Source organism: Liolophura sinensis, chromosome 9 (genome assembly GCF_032854445.1).
Source record: "Liolophura sinensis isolate JHLJ2023 chromosome 9, CUHK_Ljap_v2, whole genome shotgun sequence".
Classification (NCBI taxonomy): domain Eukaryota; kingdom Metazoa; phylum Mollusca; class Polyplacophora; order Chitonida; family Chitonidae; genus Liolophura; species Liolophura sinensis.
The window spans coordinates 17,098,955-17,119,001 of record NC_088303.1 but is presented as its reverse complement, the minus strand read 5'-3'; the positions used below and the strand labels follow the sequence as shown (position 1 = coordinate 17,119,001).

The 20,047-nt window shown below is 39.5% G+C and overlaps 1 protein-coding gene across 1 annotated transcript; it reads left to right on the top strand.

The window, feature by feature from the left end:
• The first annotated feature begins 1,781 nt into the window (after nt 1–1,781).
• LOC135475559 (protein-glutamine gamma-glutamyltransferase K-like) lies at nt 1,782–17,695 on the top strand. The gene is made up of 15 exons (XM_064755485.1): nt 1,782–1,943; nt 7,899–7,981; nt 8,392–8,574; nt 9,198–9,482; nt 10,726–10,844; nt 11,124–11,231; nt 11,441–11,621; nt 11,867–12,002; nt 12,223–12,326; nt 12,891–13,006; nt 13,546–13,672; nt 14,553–14,837; nt 15,822–15,985; nt 16,438–16,574; nt 16,777–17,695. The coding sequence occupies exons 1-15, from the start codon at nt 1,834–1,836 to the stop codon at nt 16,925–16,927; spliced, it is 2,289 nt and encodes a 762-aa protein (XP_064611555.1). The 5' UTR covers nt 1,782–1,833; the 3' UTR covers nt 16,928–17,695.
• The last annotated feature ends 2,352 nt before the right edge of the window (nt 17,696–20,047 follow it).

Sequence of the window (20,047 nt, the reverse complement as noted above, 5' to 3'; positions counted from 1 at the left end):
TAGGATTACAGTCTGTTGTTTGCAAAGGAAATCTATCATTTGAATAGTTTAGACCATTCAGAGGTTTTTTATTTTAGGTTTTTTTTTTTTTAGGCTGAGAATGGAAACATGATGTGTGTGTTTTTGAAAGGAGTTGTGTCAGTCATGAAAAGCTTTATCCTCAACTAAAGATATGGATTTATTTGTTGATATCCACGTGGAATTATGTTTCAGTGTCTGGACTGGCATGCAGAATCATTTGAAATTACGAATGTAGTGGTCATGTTTGAAATTAGTCATTTATATATTAAAAAGATCACAAGAAAAGTTAGGTATATGTTTGAGGGCAGTGTGTTGTTGTCGTAGAGTTTTATCATTAATATGGTAACATTGCCTTCTGGCTAGTAGATATACCCATCACCAATCATGATATACCAATTAAATCCATATTATAAATGTGCTGTGACATGAATTTTTACTGCACCGTATTTTATGTGTTTACAATGAACGTATAAATCTTTAAATAAAGTATGAAACATTTTTATGATTGAATATTCTGAATGATTTTGCTTTGAAATTCTGACCACATACCCACATGTTGTACCTTAATAATAAGGTTTTTAACTACTGTTAAACAAGTTTCCTTTCCCACTGCTTTGAAGTTCCATGGGGAAGCAAATAAAATGGAATTCAATAACCGTGCAAGGGAAGTAACTCTTATTCGCAAGCTTCTAACAGTGAAGTGTTGTCTCCTTTGGTTAATTTCTTCCTTAGAAGCATGGCGGGTGCTTTTCCTTACAGAACATGTACCTGAAATATGATTCGTGTCCCTTGGAATGTCCTGACTTATACAACCAAATATGTAAATCTAACCCCTTGTTAGAGATGGACTATAGAGGTATACTTACCTTGGGTCCCTTTCAAGACATATTAAAATGTATTGGAAAAGTAGAAGTGTCATAGACACCTAACTCTGCGATTTGAGCGTGTAATATATTTTGACTTTTTGATGTATTACTCGTACACGTACAGGTATATATGTTAACCCTGGCCAGTTTATTGTCATATGGCCCAAAGCAGTCCACATGTGTGACGACTTCGTTTACAACTCCTCAAGTACTCAGATTCGTAACGAGTATTTACCCGGAAGAACTGTTAGGGAGACCTCGGACTGATGAAGTTAGGAATTTCCGAGGAACTGTTGTGTTGCTTGGACATCAGTGTAGAATATAACATACAAACCGTATAAAAATATGTATGTTTAAAAGATGTATACATAGTAAGACATATATAAGTAATATCGGAGCCAGCCATGCGTTTCGCAGATTTGTCGTGAGGTTTGTATCTGTGTTTGCCTATTTATACATTTAATTTGCATAGTGTCAAGTCAAAACTATGAAAACACAAATCTAGATAAGTGATATTGTATGATATAAACAGCTATCTATCACTATCTAACATTATGTAGAAAGAGTTCCGCTCAGTGGACAGCTCAACATAGGTATTACAAAACATGTTGAAGGCAGTCATTGACTGGTTGGGCACGCTTGACTGCAGTACTTCAGTACAAAGGGAGGCAAATACAGCTGTGGCAATGCGCGTGGGCACGCTTGGTTTGTCGCCTCGTGTGTCCGTCGAGCAGCCAGCACCAGTTAACCCTTTCGCCTTGATGCAGCTTGTCACGCAAATTGGCTGTAGTGGGAAAAGAGGTTTTGAATTTCCAGCCGGCAGGCGCTCGTTTTCTGCTTAAATAACGCCACGGGGAATCGCTGGACTAGTTTTCCAAATTGTCCCCCAAAAAACAGCATCTTGTTTCATCTGTGTCTAGTTCCGATCTTTCATTACACAGTAAACATGGGAAGAACTAGGCGACGAACTTCAGAGAATGGATCAAGCGCGGAGGTGGCCGCCAGCACCAGCCACTCTGGGGATGGACCCCTCCCTAAGCGACTGAAAACCGCACCGTAAGTACCACCATGGTTCAGTCATTTACCACAGATGTTTTAGTTTTACTACTAAACTCAATGGCTGAAAGAAAAGCCTCGGGCTTATGAAGTTCACCTGAACTGGCCCGTTAGATGGACCATGTGAACAGGTCTATATGTATGTGTGTATAGTTGTAGGCTAACCAGGTGTGTAATGCTCTATGTCATATTGCTCGCTAATGATCTCTTGGTTCTCAATGGTTACAAGATCATTTAATACTTTTGTTTCCCAGATTAAATGCTTTGTTTCTGAAATACACCATGTAAACTTTCCATAAAATGCACTCTGCAGGTAGGAGCAAAACTGCTAAACTAAATATGTAGGCCTACTAAACAGTTTATTCCCTAGGGCTCCTCTCTCCATGCTGGTCGTATTCAGGTCGAGTGGAATATTCTTGATTATGGCGTAAAACACCAATCAAATAAATAAATAAATAAATAAGTAAATAATCAAATACTTAACAGTTTGGTTAAGAAAAAAGTGAATAGTAAGGTGACTGCTTAAGTAATGCTAAAGGTAACTGTCTCTATAAAGCCCAAACGAGAATAGACTAAGCAGAATAGACTAAATGCCGGATACCGGTATATTCAGGTTAAATCGGAGAGAAGACGGCTTCCATTTCCGCCGATCTAACGGATTAATCTCTTTCTGATTATACGGAATGCAGTCCGTCATCGCACCGGGAACCGATTTGACGGAAGAATTTTTCTTAACTTCCTCTGAAGTTAGTTTCTCCTACAAACTTGGTGTATTTCAGTGGAGTTTATTTTAGCGATCTAGTGAAAATTAGGATTATGTCTCATAAACCTTGTTTTTAATTCATTATTTTCCTGTAAAGAAATGTAAGGGATGTTCCGCGAGTGTCACGAGAGTTCGCCTGTAAACCCAGATATACACGGACGATGCAGATATATGGAAATACCGTATACCCTAAATTACCTAACATTTTGTCCACAAAAGTGTATTTTTAGGCAAATAAATCTTACAAAATATTATTTTTGTTACTGAAACTTACAATTTTCCAGTAGAATATTACTCTATGTTCCAAACCCCAAAACACCTGTCTAAAAGGTATAGAGCTCTCACAATCCGGGAAAATGGGCATGTTAGTCATGGACGAAGTTTGTGGTCATTTAGGGCATATGTATGAATAAGGAACCTTGAAGTTCTGATTTGAAATAAATTACGTGTTGATTTCAAGTTATTTCCTGATAAAATATGTTGCCGTATAAAAATAGTTACTTCACATGGTTGAGCTTGTATAGGACGATACATTGTCTGCCCTGGGGGCATTTCATGTGTATAGTATGTGTGCATGCCATTACCAACAATGGGCAAGTACACCAGCTGGTATGCAGATTGTGGAGATTTTCAGCTAGGGCCGGTTATGTGTGTTATCCTAAAAGATTGATGTAATCTGAACGTAAATGAGACACTAAGTAACCCGCGATATCACTGTTACAAAAAACAATGCAGGTTCTTTCCCACCCCCCACCCCGACTCCCAGAACTCTGCACCCCCGTTTTGCAGTGTCAATATATTACATGCAGGTACATTTTTATCTTCAGCCTGCGATAAAATGTATGACAGTCTAGTTGTTACAACATGAGGATTGATACAGAAAATGAGGATCGATACAGACTGTTGATTAAAGTGCTTTCCGTTAAGCATTCTGTGTACACCATGTAATTATGTACACTCAAAAAATTAATCTGTTAATTTTAACAGAAATTCTGTTGTCTGAGCGATGCCAGAACGTATTCTGCTATTGCAGCAGATTGTTATGTTAAATGTAACACACACACATTCTATTAATTCAACATAAATATTCACAACCTGCGGATGGTCATGGGTTTCCCTCGGGATCTGCCCGGTTTCCTCCCACCATGATATTGGTCGCCGTCGTATAAGTGAAATATTCTTGAGTACGGCGTAAAACACCAGTCGAATAAATAAATGAAATAAATATTCAATTAGAGTAACAGGATATTATGTTGAATATGACACAACATTGCGTCATAATAACACAATCCATTCCTTCATCACTCAGACAACAGATTTTCTGTTGAAATTAACAGAATAATTTTTGAATGTAGTCACAAAACCTTAGACTGAAACGACTCTTCCAAGCATACACCGCCGTACAGCAGCATGATTATCACGGGCCAGATACGTAAAAAGTAATGAATTTTTAAGCAAAAGCCAAATTTACAAATAAATTATATGTAGCGGTAGTTTTTCATTTTGACCAGCAGAATAACCTCAATGTATTTTGAAATCACCTTTTTGACCAAGAAAGAAAAATTCACAAACCATAGTTTTCACTCATGAAAACTTCCATGTTACGCAGAGGTGGAGAAGAGGAGACCAGCATGCCTTGTATTGCGACAGTTAAGGTTATTGCTTTTTCTAAGCTTGCACTTTGTGCAAGTTTATCACTGTTGTTGCCTTTCAACGCTTTTAAGATACATGCACCGTACTATAGAGGCCTGCTGGATGCCCTCTGCATGATGGTCAAAATATAAACGTTGGGCTACGAATACCTGGACTGCTTTGTGCAGAGTTGCTATATCGAATAGCACAAAAAACCACCTCTTGTTAAGGAGATTTCACTTATCACAACGGTGGTCAGGATAATGTCCTGGAAACCTGACTGAAGCATGAGGAAACCACCACTCATCGCCTGTTGTATGATAATTTCCCTGCCTTAAGGCCTCAGCCTAACTAGCGGTCTCTGGATTCAAACATGCATCTACATGTATATTAGTCAAGGCAAGTTATCTTCAAGGCGAATCCATTAGACAACTCGGTCAGAGGTGGTCCTGAATAAAACCATATATATCAAAAGACAAATGACAATTGAGCAGTGGAAATAAAGGGTTCGTGGAAAGGTTCTATAAAGCAAGCTCTATACGATATATACATATATATATATTATACACACACACACACACACACACACACACACACACACACACACACACACACACACACATGTATATATATATATATATGTGTGTGTGTGTGTGTGTGTGTGTGTGTGTGTGTGTGTGTGTGTGTGTATATATATATACACACACACATATATATATATGTGTGTGTGTATACATATATATGTGTGTGTATATATATATATGTGTGTGTGTATACATATATATATGTATACACACACATATATATATATATATACACATATATATACACATATATAACAAATACTTAGACTTGTTCACTATTATAGATTGTACATTGTATGCTTAACTAACAAGGAAAATGCACACACAAGGAAATGCACACACCTGATATACCCAATAGAAGTCATAGCTCTAAATGGAACTATGGTGATATATTTAGTGCTTTGTCAGTGAATGGGTGCATGAGTGAGTGAGTGATTGAGTGTTTAGGGTTTAACGTCGTACTTAACAATTTTTTCAGTCACATGACTGCGAAGGAGTCCTTAGAGTGCATGTACGCGTAATGTCCCTCCTTGCAGGACGGATTTCCAGTGCTCTTTCATCTAATGTTGCTTCACTGAGACGACTTATCGTAGGCAAGTAAGAAGCCCCACCCGATCCATTATAATGATACGGGTTAACCAGTCATTGCACTGTCCCCCTTAATGCTGAACCCCAAGCTAGGAAACTACAACTTCTTCTTTTAAGGTCTTAGGTGTGACCCGACCCAGGTGAGGATTGGCCCTGGATCTACCGCCCCCGAAGCGGACACTCTACCAACAGAGCCATATCCGGGCCGGTAGTGCTTTGTTACTGGATACAGAAAATGGAACTTGAAAACGGGGTCAACGGTTTTGAGAATAATGGAGAAGTCATCCCAAAATACGAAACAAAAATTTTTCATTTTGAGTAATATTTTATATCTGTTAATAACATCTCTACTGTATGCATATTTTCCGTCAGTGGTCGGAATTTGTTGGAAATGTCGTCAATAATGACCTTATTTGGAAGGCGGGCCCAGCCTAGCGCCCCTTTTTGCACCACCACTCCAAAGATAAAGTTGTTTTGACAGCCATCTCAGTTGACGTGGTGCCTACAAGCTATACTTAATTTCTGAAATTGTAACTGAATTAAGCTGCAGTTTAAAGCCATTTTAAGACCAAGAAGAAAGTTTAAAAGCTTTCGGTTCTTTTGTATTGTAAGAACACATCCTAAATTCCAACTCCAACCAACCGTCCCACTTATGCTTTAAGACTAGTGGTACTGATGCGTTATCTGGACTGAGGTACTCTGGAAACTTTTCACCACAATTGTGCATTACACATGCAGTTTAATGGTTATTATCGTTAACTAAAATGATAGAAATGAAATTTGTTTGCAGAAAATAGTCGGGGATAACATACATTTGACATATTATGGAATAATGCAGAAAACCTTAAATTACTATGAAATACGATTTTCCCGATAAACACATTCGTGTAAAACCATACACAGAGCACACGTTTTACTATACAGATATGAACGTCGCAAGAAACCTGTTTTCCTAAATGATGTAATTTTCAGCTATAAGTATCGTTTTGCCAAGTCTCCATCGTTCCGAGCTAAGTTTCCTTGTATATTCAACAAAGACCTTGAAACCACACCCTAATGTGTACACAGATTAAATAGTTGACAGTCCAGCAGCCTGGCTATTTGCTCATATCCCAGGGCTAATGCACCAGTGGTTGTGTCAGCAAGGTGATTACGACCTTCTTGTCCGTTGACAGTCATTGTTAAAATCCTGCGTGTGGGGACAATGTAGGGACCCCTCACCCCAGTCGTCTTTGAACCATATGGATACAGCTTGTGCAGCTTTGACAGAAGAGGTAGCTCGTCTCGGAGTGTTACCTAGCACACAATGACACACTAAATGATCTGTTGAACTGTGTCGTGCTTCTGCCTGTTAATCTCAAAACAGTGTGCCCTAACCTAGAAAGCCCGATAGTAAACTACGACGCACGCACACCTCTCTCTGTAAATATGCACAGTACTGGTTTACACAAATGTATATGAACGACAAGAAACGCTGAGTACTATTTATTTATCTATTAAGGAAGGACGTCGCAGTTTTCCACTCACAAGGTTTTTTTTATTTATTTAAAGACACTTTTCTCGAATAAAAAACACCAGACTAAGACTTGTAAATCGACTATGTTTAGGCTACCATGTTCACGTTGCCACCCCACCCTAGGTCTTATTTGCTTCCACACGTCTTCCACTGCCTAAAACTGAACGTTATGAATCAGATCTGAAATCCACGTCTTGATGCAATCCTGTACTTTTTCTTACTCCAGATAAGTATTTCGCTCAATACATGATTGTCGGATCTGTTAAAATCGTCTACTTACATTTCAACAACATTTAACTCAAACTGGCAGACAACAAAAATTAAAATGAACACATCAAGCAGCTAAGATAACAGTCATTGTATTAATAATTATACTTAAAAATGTACAAAAGGTGAAAATGATAGTGTGGCAAAACCACATGCATTATCGCCGAACCACAACCAACGTGTCATTATATAGCAACATGGAGATTGTCACGTCAACAGATCTTCATGTTTCCACAAAACCCACATAATTTATTAGAGAATGTTACGAAAGTTAAAAGGGTACGCTCAATACTGTGTGGTGTGGCAGTGTGGCCGGGTTACAACGTACTGTCTGTTTAGAGTTACCTCCCTTAATGCTGGTTTTACTCGATAAGGAAGCATTATAATACATGCCGTGTTAAAAGCGTCTCATAATGTTTTAAGATTTATTCCGTGTATAACATTATTCTGTGTCAGTGATACCTTGGGCTTTGAACGCTTTGTTGTCCTTCAAATTTCTTTTGATTTGTGTTGTATTTTTCCATCTACCATGGCGCTTTTGATATTTGTTTCATTATTATATATGAATAAAACATGATCATCTCGAATGTCACTTATCTCACCAGGGACAGTACAAGGCGACACCTGTCGGCAGAGGAGTTCCGTGCCAGGGCCACTAACGTTACCGCCAATGTCGTCACCAAGACTGGTAACTGCTTGTTCATTGGTAGTAACCATACATTCATCACCATTATGGCCACCAATCTAATTTTCCTATTTTACAAGAAGTTCGCTGGAGACCATATTTGGTATGAGCATAACGGTTGATTATCTCAACCAGTGACTCCGCTGTCTGTTTTATAGTGTTTTATGGCATGGAAGCTAAAAAAAGAATTCTTTGATTTCTGCATATCGCCATACACAAGAATGTTTCAGTTAAAATGTGACCTGGTGGTCAGTTTTGTTGGTGTACCTAAGCGAAGAGTTTTAAACAATGTAGTATATAATAGCCTATAACATAATATAACACAAATTAAAAGTAGAACCTTATGGATACAAATGGCAGAAATTTTAAGCCAACAATAGCCACCTATATTATATATTTAATGAATTTTTCAGCTCGGCTTTTAAAAACGAGCAAAGTTCACCGCCATCTTGTCGAGAACCGCAAGGCGCATCACACCAACGACTTTGAACTGGACAGGTTGATAACTCGACGAGGTCAACTGTTCAAACTAACGGTGGAGTTCGAGGAAGCCTTTGGCACAACCACAGACAAAGTTTTCCTACAGTTTGTCACAGGTAGGTCCCCTTGACGAAGAAAATACGTAGGAAATTCACACATCGCGAGCAAGATTGAAGTCTAAATACCTTGAAGTTTGCTAGCTCGATTGATTTAGCCAATGTTCAAATGCACAAGACTTCAAAGTTGGCAGTCTTGGCACTGGCTTGGTGCTCAGCTATAAACGGGAGTAGACAATAGTGTCACAAAAACATTATATGTTGGCGGTACACTATACATATTTGTAGACCTACTGTTATTTTGCACTTAGCTGAAATAGAATTTCGTCTGTTTTGGATAAAACTTATTTGCCCATTGTTACTCCACCTCACCTGAAAGTTGCCATAGTGACAAAATGTTATGACCTCTTCCAGTTACAACAGTTAAATAATGTACTAATGCAAGGTTGAATATTGGATATGTTATAGACGAAAGTGCAAGTTGACAAACTTATACTATTACACAAATTGTGTGGAAAATCAGTCGGTTCGTGGAGTTAACCTACAATTAAGCAGTCAGTGTTGTGTTATAACTGACCTGGGACTATTATATACAATAAATACAATAGTCCCAGGACTGACATAATGTTAAAATTAACGCTAAGTAACCAGCCAAAGTACTAAGTAGTTGCATAACTTTACAGGAGCGAAGCCTCAACAAAGTAAGGGCACCATAATCCGTATTCCTGTCGGTCTCACTGTGAGCTCCAAGTCCTCCAGTGGACCGCCTTACGACTGGAACTGCCAGACAACGGAGACCGGGAAGCGGTCCGTAACTGTGACGATAACTCCGCCTTCTAACAGCATCGTGGGAAGGTACACGCTGTTTGTGGAGACCCAGAGTTCCGGGGGAGACGACGAGAAACAGTCCAAGGACAGGCGGGAAGAGGCAGAAGAGCTTTACATACTCTTTAACCCGTGGTGCCCAGGTGAGTGTAGGCCTCATGTCAAGATGACCCCAGGAACACCAAGTGTTGAGAACATCTTTACGTGGTTTCTTAAACTATATTTTCGACCAAATGTTCTAAGCGGCTCACATCGAGTAGTATATTACAGGCAGCTCTAGATCTGAGATCTGTTTCATTCTTCCAGCTTAGCTTTTATTTACTAACCTGGAACTTGGTCCTTCTTACTTCATATCACCTAGTTATTCGTGAATAATAAAGACCATAACGTCACAATTAACGCAAATGTATCTGTTACATCGGCGACAAGCCAAACTTCGCTAACCGCCATTTTCAATTTGAGTCCGCCGCACTTGGCATCGTCCGGTAAAAGATGAACTCGTGGAATGATTTGATTGAAATCAATGAGATGTACACCATCTAAAAGGCGATCGACAGATTGCTTGGGAGTCTAAACTTTAATTTATGTGTTAGTAATGAACAGAAATGACCTCTGTATTATATTGTGAACAAAGATGGTCTTAATTTTGGGAAGAGTAGCCGAGTCCACCCTAGCAACCAAATCACGTGATTTGAAAATGGCAGCTTGCGAGGTTCTGATGCTTTCCGAGTGGGTTCGTCGGTTACATTTTTGTTAATTCCGATGTTATGACCTTCATTATTCCTACATAATGAGGTGATATGAATTACTTTAAGATCACGGGATACCTCTTTTTGTGGCGTACGGCGTTGACACTTTGGAGACATCGCAAGTGACTGGACCGAGTTCCAGGTTAGTGAGTGTAACGGTTCAGAGAAGCGTTAATCGTTATATTAATGTGGAAGCTAAGCTGGGAACATGTCTAACTGATCTCAGAGCTAAGGTAGGCCACATTGTTGAAATATATGGACGTCTACTTTATAGCGTTACAAACAAACAAAGTCTTTGAAGTTAGTGTAGTTTACCATAAAGGGCTAATTGTGAAATTGACTTCAACCAGTTCTGTCGCATTCGTTATTAAGTTCGATGTCCAAAGAGTCTTCCTGTATCATAAATATTTTACATCACCTTACGTTAAATTTATTCAATATCATGTTTTCATGACCTGTGTATATAATGCAGCCATAACGTTTATCTTACGTTGTGCTCAATTTCGAGCTGAAGAAATATATCGACGAACAAGAAAGAAACAGCCATCCACTATTCCTTTTTTCCCGATACTATTGGTTGTCATCTTTGGTGGCATGTAGTTGTTTAGTAGTCTTATCTGTGGATATGATATTGCAGAGGACACGGTGTTCTTAGCGGATGACGTTCTCAAACAGGAATATGTCCTCAACGATAGAGGAAGCGTTTGGATGGGCAGTGTCCATAGACCTTACGGCAGGAAGTGGAACTTTGGTCAGGTAATTAAACGTTTTAAACGTCAAATGGCGCCAGAGTGACACGTGCATATCAACAACACTCAAAATACACGTTGAAAGTTTGGGGAAGATTTCACTCAAATAGACGCATGTAACACAATAGTGGGGCTTGCATGTAGAAACGTGCTCAGCAATATAGACACATGTAAACCATTCCAAGAGGTTTATACGATGTGTGCATATATGTGTGATAGGCAAATGTTTGAACCACCACCAGTTAACTGTCAGTCAAATATGATAGATTCTTTCTTCTTTCCACAGTTTGATGATCCTGTTTTACAAGCCGCCATATTTCTCCTTAATAAGAGTGACCTCTGCCCCACTGGACGGTCAAGCCCAGTCTCTGTCATCCGGGCAATCTCAGCTCTCGTGAGTTTCAATCCTAAAAAGCAATGAATGGATAACTGGTTTAAGAGTTTTAGTTATGCGAATATTTTAGATTAATCATTCTTTAAGTAATTCATTGGAAGAAATGTTTATTGGCAATAGTTGATGACCAAGAAACAAATGTTTAATGATGTGAATTACCAATTATTTACCCCACATGATACATTCCTGTAACACAGTGCTTCTTTTAGGCCAACAGCTCTGACGAAGATGGAGGTGTTTTGACCGGAAGATGGACCTCCGATTATCCGCCATCTTGTACCGTGCCTTGGGCTTGGAACGGAAGTGTAGCCATCTTGACTCAGTTCATGGAAACCGGGAAGGCTGTAGAGTTTGGTCAATGCTGGGTTTTCTCTGGACTCGTCACTACACGTGAGTGGTGATTTATAAATGTACATACATACACTTCGTATGTCAAATACTTCATCCGCTGCTGTGGGATATGTAGTTTAGACAATTGTAGAAACAATAAAGCCCAAGAAATACAGAGGGATAATGGTGGTATCGGCGACCAGCGCCAAACATATTTTCGTGATTTTTTGGCCATAGACCTTTTGTGACATGAACTTGTGTATTCATTATCTGCTAAATAAAGAGTCCAATTATTTTTCCCACAGTGCTTCGCGCCATAGGTATTCCTACGCGCAGTGTTACCAACTACCGGTCTGCTCACGACACGGACGGCAGTATGACCATTGACAGTCACTGGGACAAGGAGGGCGAGCCCGTCGAGTGGAGGGACGACTCCATCTGGTAATCAATCAAAAACTGTTAAAACCCTTTACGTGCAGTTTTGAGTTTTGATTCTTTCTTGTTTGTTACAACAGTGAGTCTTATTCATTGGATATTTTGGTGTCTACCTAATTCTGTCTTTAGCTCGCTTGCCAGTTTTCGTAGGTTTACTCAAGTTTAAACTGTACCTAAATATAAATATTTCTAGTATATTACGTATGGAATAACATTCCCATATTAGGAATTTCCACGTGTGGAATGAGTCTTGGTTAAAGAGGACAGATCTTCCGGAAGGATACGACGGCTGGCAGGCACATGACTCAACTCCACAGGAACTCAGTGACGGTACGGTATAGTTAACCCTTTAAACGGTATATTTTAAACAAAGAATACAACTTTTACTAGTATTTGTGTGGTTGGTCTTTTGGGACCTTCATACTTTGATGGAAACAAACAGCAAGCCTTTCAGTCTCAAGCCGATCCGGAAAGAGGATGCCATTTGTATTCCAAAAAATGAAGTGTTCTCATTTTCTACATCCAGCTTTTATTCTAAACAGGGAGATCGGGTGTCTCTCATGTGACATCAGCTATAATGTATTTCTACCTTCCTATAACTAATTCTGTAGTGGGGCCTCCGTGGCTCAGTTGGTTAGCGCGCTAACGCAGCGTAATGAAACTGCTGTCAGTTCAAGTCCAGCTCATGCTGGCTTCCTCTCCGGCGGTTTGTGGGAAGGTCTGTCGGCAACCTGCGAATGGTCGTGGGTTTCCCCTGCCCGGTTTCCTCCCACCATAATGTGGCCGCCGTCGTATAAATGAAATATTCTAGAGTACGGCGTAAAACACCAATAAAATAAATAAATAAATAAATAATTCTGTAGTAGTGTACTAACTAATAGTTTGGGATTGCAGGCTTGATGAGATGCGGACCAGCATCTTTGAAGGCCATCAAGGAAGGTCACGTGTATCTCAACTATGACGTACCCTTTATCTTTGCCGAAGTCAACGGAGATCGAGTGCACTGGATTGTAAGTATACTGGCGTGTTGACAAATGTATACAGGGGATCAGGTACACTGGGTCGTAAATACTGGCGTGTAAATGGGGGACCGGGAACACAGGGTTGTAACTACTGGCATGTTGACACGTGTAAACAGGGGATTGGGTTCACCGCGTTGTAACTTTTGGCATCTTGACACAAATAAACAGGGTATTGGGCACACTGGGTTGTAACTTCTGGCATGTTGACACAAGTAAACAAAGTATTGGGTACACTATGTTATACCTACTGGCATGCTGACACATGTAAACATGAGACCAGATACGCTTTATTATAACTATTAGTATGTTGGCACAAGTAAACAGGAGATCAGGTGCTCTGAGTTGACCGAAATAACTAGGGCAATGGGCCAGTGGATTAATTAAGTATTGGTGTGTGGACAAATGTAGACCTACTGTTCGAGGATTACCACAACACACTATTCTTCCTTTTATATCAATACTGTTAAAACCACACCTTTTACAATTATTCATGAGCAAGGTTTTATCATGTTCACCTATACTGCCAGGTTGACTCTGATGGTAACATGACAGTTCTGGATGTAGAGGAGCATGCCGTGGGTCACCTGATCAGTACCAAGTCAGTGGGCTCTGGGGACCGGGAAGATCTCACCCTACAGTATAAATACCCAGAAGGTAAGGGATGCTTCTACACAGAAGCTAATATATGCCATTATCAATGGGTATGGAATGTACCTTTTTGACATTTAAACAAAACAGTTAAACACAAATTTGCTCCTTTAAGACACAATTTTGCTCTTATACAATACATAGGCCTACACTTTGGTTTGCCATGGCTCAGTTGAGTGAGTCAGTGAGTGCTTGGGGTTTAACCTCGAACTTGGCTCAGTTGATGTTTTATGTTAAGTCAGTTATAATACTTCAAGATCAAGTCGGCGATTCGGTCCTACACTGGCTGATCCCATTGGGGTGAACATTAGAGAGTTCCGAGCCATCAAACAATTACTGATCCCATAAATGTCGGTGACTTGGAATTTAATCTCATTCAGTTATCTCCCTTGTGATAGGCGTTTATTTGTGATCATAAAATCATCCTATCCTTTGCAAGAGATTTTTAATATCGTCACGTTGTCACATTTAAGTATTCAGTTGTGTTTTTCCAACACGTATTAACCATCATTTCTGCACCTTTCTGAATGTCTAATATCCAGACCCCGGGATCACGAAGTGATCTTAAACTTAAGTCAAAATTTCAAATCACTTTAAAATTTCTCATGTAACAAGGTCAAAGTATTGCTTGACAACATAAATTCTGATTAAGTTCTTGTACAACAAGTTTCAGCTAAAATAACGGAAAGGAACATACCAACTTTAATGATTAAAATTTTGACATAATTTTATGATGGCTTTGCGATCCCAGGGCCTGATGTATCAAAGAGTAAGCAATGCACATAACGCATACTCAGTAGTGTAGCCTATATAAGATAATAAAGAAGGGGCAAAACATGCTGTCCGTAACCTTGACCATAAATCTGTACATGTGTATAATCGTCAGGGTCTGAAGACGAACGTAGAATCGTCCACTATGTAAACAGGTTCAGTTGCCGTAAGAAGATTTACCAGATTAGTCAGAAGAAGGACGTGACGTTTTCGCTCAACCTTCCTGAGAACCCAATCCTTGGCGATGACATCCAGGTCACGGTGCTGACGAAGAACAACTCGTCTGAGCAAACTCACCAAGTGGCCGTGTCCATCTCCAGCATGGCCTCGTTCTACACGGGAATCCCCAGCCGTAGAATCAAGAGTCTCAAGGTCCAGCAAACCATCCAGCCAGAGGAAGGTAATATCAAAGACTACAGCATGGAGAGTAAAACCAGTGATTGGCAAATGGTCAAATCACGTAATCGATAAAATGCGATCTCTTGTCCGTTAGCTGAAGGAGGGTTTATTCTAACTGTCCCTGTAAATACTCAAACAGTAGTAGGTAACTCGCCTAGCATCTTGGTTTCCGCAAAATTAGGTAAAAAGTACTAGAAATGCCCTAAAGCCTGTATTGTAGATATATAGTTTACTTTCATACCAACCAAACTAAAGACATACCAATAGTTCACAACTAGCAAACTTCTAACAGACTTTTCTCGTATCCTTAGAAATGTTGTCGCTGACAGTAAAATTGAGAATGAGACTTGAACAGAATTACATACAGTCATTGTCATTTATCACGTGTGGTAATTATTTCCATGGCATTTAAAATACCTGTTATTAATGTTTTAAAATGAAATGGTCGCCCAGATATTAGGTATTTTTGCGTTATTACAGAATGACATGAGTATGAGGTATTTTTCTCAAAAAGTAAGAAGCTTGATAGGTTGATGCAAATGTTATTCTTGTTTTTGTGGGCAGGGGGTGTTAAAGTTCGAACAGATGCTTCGCGCAATTCCGGTTGAATATTAATGAGGCAAAATGGCCCGGCCTCTCTCTGTTGAATTCGAATAACGGCCGGACTTCTCCGGGCTCGTACAAGTTACATACTCCATGAATATTTTTTATTTCAACGTGAGTGATTTAGTTTATGAACGAACTTTAAAACTTCATGAAGAGGTCGCACTTAAAATTTGTTCCACCCACCATAATGCTGACCACCGTGGTATAAGTGAAATATTCTTGATTACGGCGTAAAACACCAGTCAAATAAATAAATAAGTCAAATCCAAATTTTGGGCGACCATGTCACTTTAAAGTCGATCTTATCCCAGTGTTCCCACCACTTGTCCAGGAGGAAGATCTTTGTCTTTAGCATGTTTATCATTGTCAACATTTTCAGAGAAGGAGATTGTATTAGACGTGGCTAACGAAGACTATCAAGGCCTGATGACATGTGAAGCAGCGGTGCAGATCTATGCGCAGTGCCGGGTGCCGGCTATCAACCAGTCCGCTGTCAAGCAGGCGTCCTTCTTCCTCAGTAAACCAGCTACCCTCACTGTAGAGGTAAGGGCCATGTTAACGATTAGTCATGGTATGGAAACTCGGAATTTAACCTGACAAACAGTGCCTTTCTGGTTATGTAGCCTTCACCACATAAATGAGAAATCCTCACGGCATGGTCAAAAATCTAATCGTATGATCAACCAAAATCTGTTACCCAGTTGATTTAAACACTGGTTATCTACATTTGCCTACATTATTGAAATCATGACTTTCACTTTTTGATATTTTTCTAGTAGAAGAAATTGTCTCGACCAAATTCTGGTGTTTTGCACTCGATACATTTTTGTCGGTTTTATTACTCGAAATTTTGAAATTTAGACTTACAGCTTGAGTAACATTGTGACAAGTCGAACATGGTCACACAATAACCACAGAAAGCTAAGTCTTGTGAATTTAGGAAGGCTATACCCGCACTGGCTCATTAGTAAGACCTGACTTACCCTTTCCTTCAGATGCCAGAAAGAGGAAAGTACAAAGAAGATCTTACTGCCACAATAAAATTCACTAATACGCTCAAAATCCAACTGACCAATGGCGTGTTCCGTTTGGAAGGAGCTGGACTGACCAAGCCTCAGATCATCCGGCTAAAGTGAGTTTTTATTTATCCTTCGCACACCTTGGTTGATTGCTCCCTTATAAAATGTGCTCATCTCACAGACACGGTACTTAAGCGTTTTCAAGAAATGTCATTGTTTTGTAATAAATAAACTTCAAGAAAGATGGTTGTCATTCTCTTGAACCTGTATGAACATATCTTACTCATACCCTACACTGTTGCTGCTTGTTGACAGGAAGCCGGTCAAGCCCGGAGAAGAAGTTGTCCACGAGGTCAGCCTCTTTGCTTTCCGATCCGGAGAAAAGGAGCTGATGGTGGATTTCTCCTGCAGTGAGCTGACCGGAGTGGAAGGCAGCGCCACCATCTACATCCCCTACACAGAGTAGTAATGGAGCATAGATACAACTTGGGGCAGAATGGATTACGGGAGAGTGATGCATAGAATGATGGCTTCGAAATCAGTAGGGAATGGAGAGACACGAATTGAGTGATGACAGGACATGGAAGAATGGTTTTTGGGGGGACTGGGTTCTTTTACGTCCTCTCATCGCTTGTGAGAGGATAGGCCATAGGATAAGGAGTTAAGAGGGCGGTAAGACATCGAAGGATTGATTCGGAGAATGGGACATAGAAAGACGGATTAGGAGAGGGTGGGGCATAGATAATTTGAATTTGAAAATAAAAAAAAAATAAATTGAGGTGTTTGATGATATTTTGTTGAAAAAATCAGCCTTCTGTTGTGGTTTGGGGTTGGGTTGGATGGCAGAGACTAAGGTGTTAAGCTTTTACACACCCATGTTTTGCAATAATAGGACATTGCATCTGATGAAGTTAGGCCAAGGGATGTGCTCTTTTGATATTAAGGTGAAATTGTTCTCACCTTACAGTCGATTGCCGTGGTATGACGTATTTCACAGTCCAGATCTGGTGAAAAGTTACCCTTCCCAAAGGCTGGTTATTAACATTAATGCGAATGGTGCGAGTTCTAACAACAACTGTTATTTGCTCAATTCATAAAAATGCTCTTAGCATCTCGCGAAACTGCACATGTTCGACAATGAATCAGCATGGATTATAAGTATTAAGAAAATGAAAGTATTATAGTTTTGTACTATTTAAATAATACATATTGAATGGGGTTCTCCGGTCATCTATAAAAGGACGCATATCTTTTACCTTATGGAGCAATAACGCCCTCTACCTGCTTGAATAACAATACCAGTAATTTCAATACCAACGCAAGTGGTCGTGAATAATCATGGGTGCCACAGTTATTCAAGTAGGTAGAACGCAAAGCTATTTTAGGAGTTATGTGATTTATTACCCTTTGAAGATGGCTCAAGAACCCAGTTAAATAAAATTAAGTTTGAAGTTACAGACTTATGTTTTTAAACACGAAAGTAACAACGTCTGCATTCAGCATGTATCTTTGTCAAATTTACACCGATTTTTAAAATAAAAAATGCACAAAATGAGCTGAAGTCATGCGTTGGTTTGTTTTATTTGATCAGCATTAAGATTGTTCTTTGCATGAAATTAAGGGACCTAGCAGGGTTAGTTGCTTAGAGCGTTACTTTAATCAAAATATAATACATCGCCACAAGGTTTAGTTTTCAGTATTGAGAGTTGAAATTCAGTGAGGAAGTTAAACATTTTAATTTCAGTGCCTAATAATAATTTTTAAAATCGTATTTCAAATTTTGACTTAAATCAAAAATTGGCTTTATAGACTTGGATACTCATTTGTTGCGAGAGTGTCAGGCACTGGACCAATGTGATCGCATGCATTTCCAAACCCAGCTCTGACTTCTGTGGCCGTGGCTTTGTGTCAGGAGGTTTGTCAGGGCCCGGTTGTTCAAAACCAGTATTCAGTTTTGTACTTAGCCCCAAAGATAATGGGATAACGTGTGTATTAAATATGAACTAAATCTGCTGCTCTAATACTAATAACTGCAGTGGTTGCTGAATTTGTCTTAACTCTTAAATATAAATATGACTTAATACTAGCATTAGCTAATACACTAGGGCGGTGATTTGTACAGTGCACTCCGGTTTATTTCGTCAATAAAAACCTGATCATCGCCATATATTTATTTATTTTATTTATTTATTTGATTCGTGTTTTACGCCGTACTCAAGAATATTTCACTTATACGACGGCGGCCAGCATTATGGTGGGAGGAAACCCGCCAGAGCCCGGGGGAAGCTCATGACCACCGTAGGTTGCTGCCAGACCTTCTCCCACCAATGCGGTCACTGTGAGTTCAAGTCCAACTCATACTGGCTTCCTCGCCGGCCGTACGTGGGAAGGTCTGCTCGGTTCCTCCCACCATAACACTGGCCGCCGTCGCATAAGTGAAATATTCCTGACTACGGTCATTCAAATCGATAAATAAATAAAACGGTTTATGTTCGAGATGCGTTTATGTGACGAAATGTATGTGTTTGTTTGCATGTGTATTTTTGGTGCTAAATAATAATAACAGATAATCATAGGGCAACAAGATGCCTTGTTGGGGGCCAAGATGCCATATCTGGGAACAGAATGCCAATTGGGGGAGATATTTCTCTAGCCTGGCTTTCGTACTGTAGTTCGGCGCGTCGCACGACAGAAATTTGTGCACCAGTCGTCAACTATAATGGATGTTACAATCGAAAGACCATTTTCCAGAATAACTCAAACCACGAAGAACTGAGGAAATATATGAAACTTAATTGCCCCCCTCTGTCGTCCATTTTATGTCCACAGAGGTTACGTTAATTTCCATGTTGTTAACTATCAATTTTATCGAAGGCAATATCCCAGGAAGCCCTGCATATGGTGTATACATATCTCGCTTATCTATAGCATCTATAGAGTATGCCAGAGAATGTACAAAACATCAACGATTTCAATCCACATCATAAAATATTGGTGCTGAAAAATTTTGTGAAAATTACCTTCTTCTGCTTCTAGGTAACTTTTTCATTACAGTCATATATATTTTTACGAGATCGTCATGCTAATTTTATTAATGAAACCGGTCTTCGGGAATTTGATTGGATTTTGTTTTACAAAGTACTATACAGACAAAAAACACTTGTGTTGAAATCTAACACATCAACTTGTACTGTTTTCATTCAACACAGAAATGTGTTACTCCAATATTCCTCATATGCATAGAAGGAGGAAACTGGACGATATGTGGACGGTACAGCCTCATTTCTCAAAATCTGCTGGCCTAAAGTCAGTGTTCATTGCAGCACGGGAGGGGATAAATTGAACAGGCTATGTTACTCAAGCCAAGCAAAGAAAATGAACTCTCAATTAATCATGTTCTCGTGACCTGTGACATTGGAAATCTGAATTCAGTTATCGTGGGCTCTGTGAAATGAATTAAAAAATAATAATTTGACCAAAAATCTATGTATCTATGTATAGTGATGCTTAAACGCTCCAGTATTTAGGCATAAGCTATAGGCTACATCACAGAAAGCCAGAAAGGCCTTCAAGCAAATCATGTAAA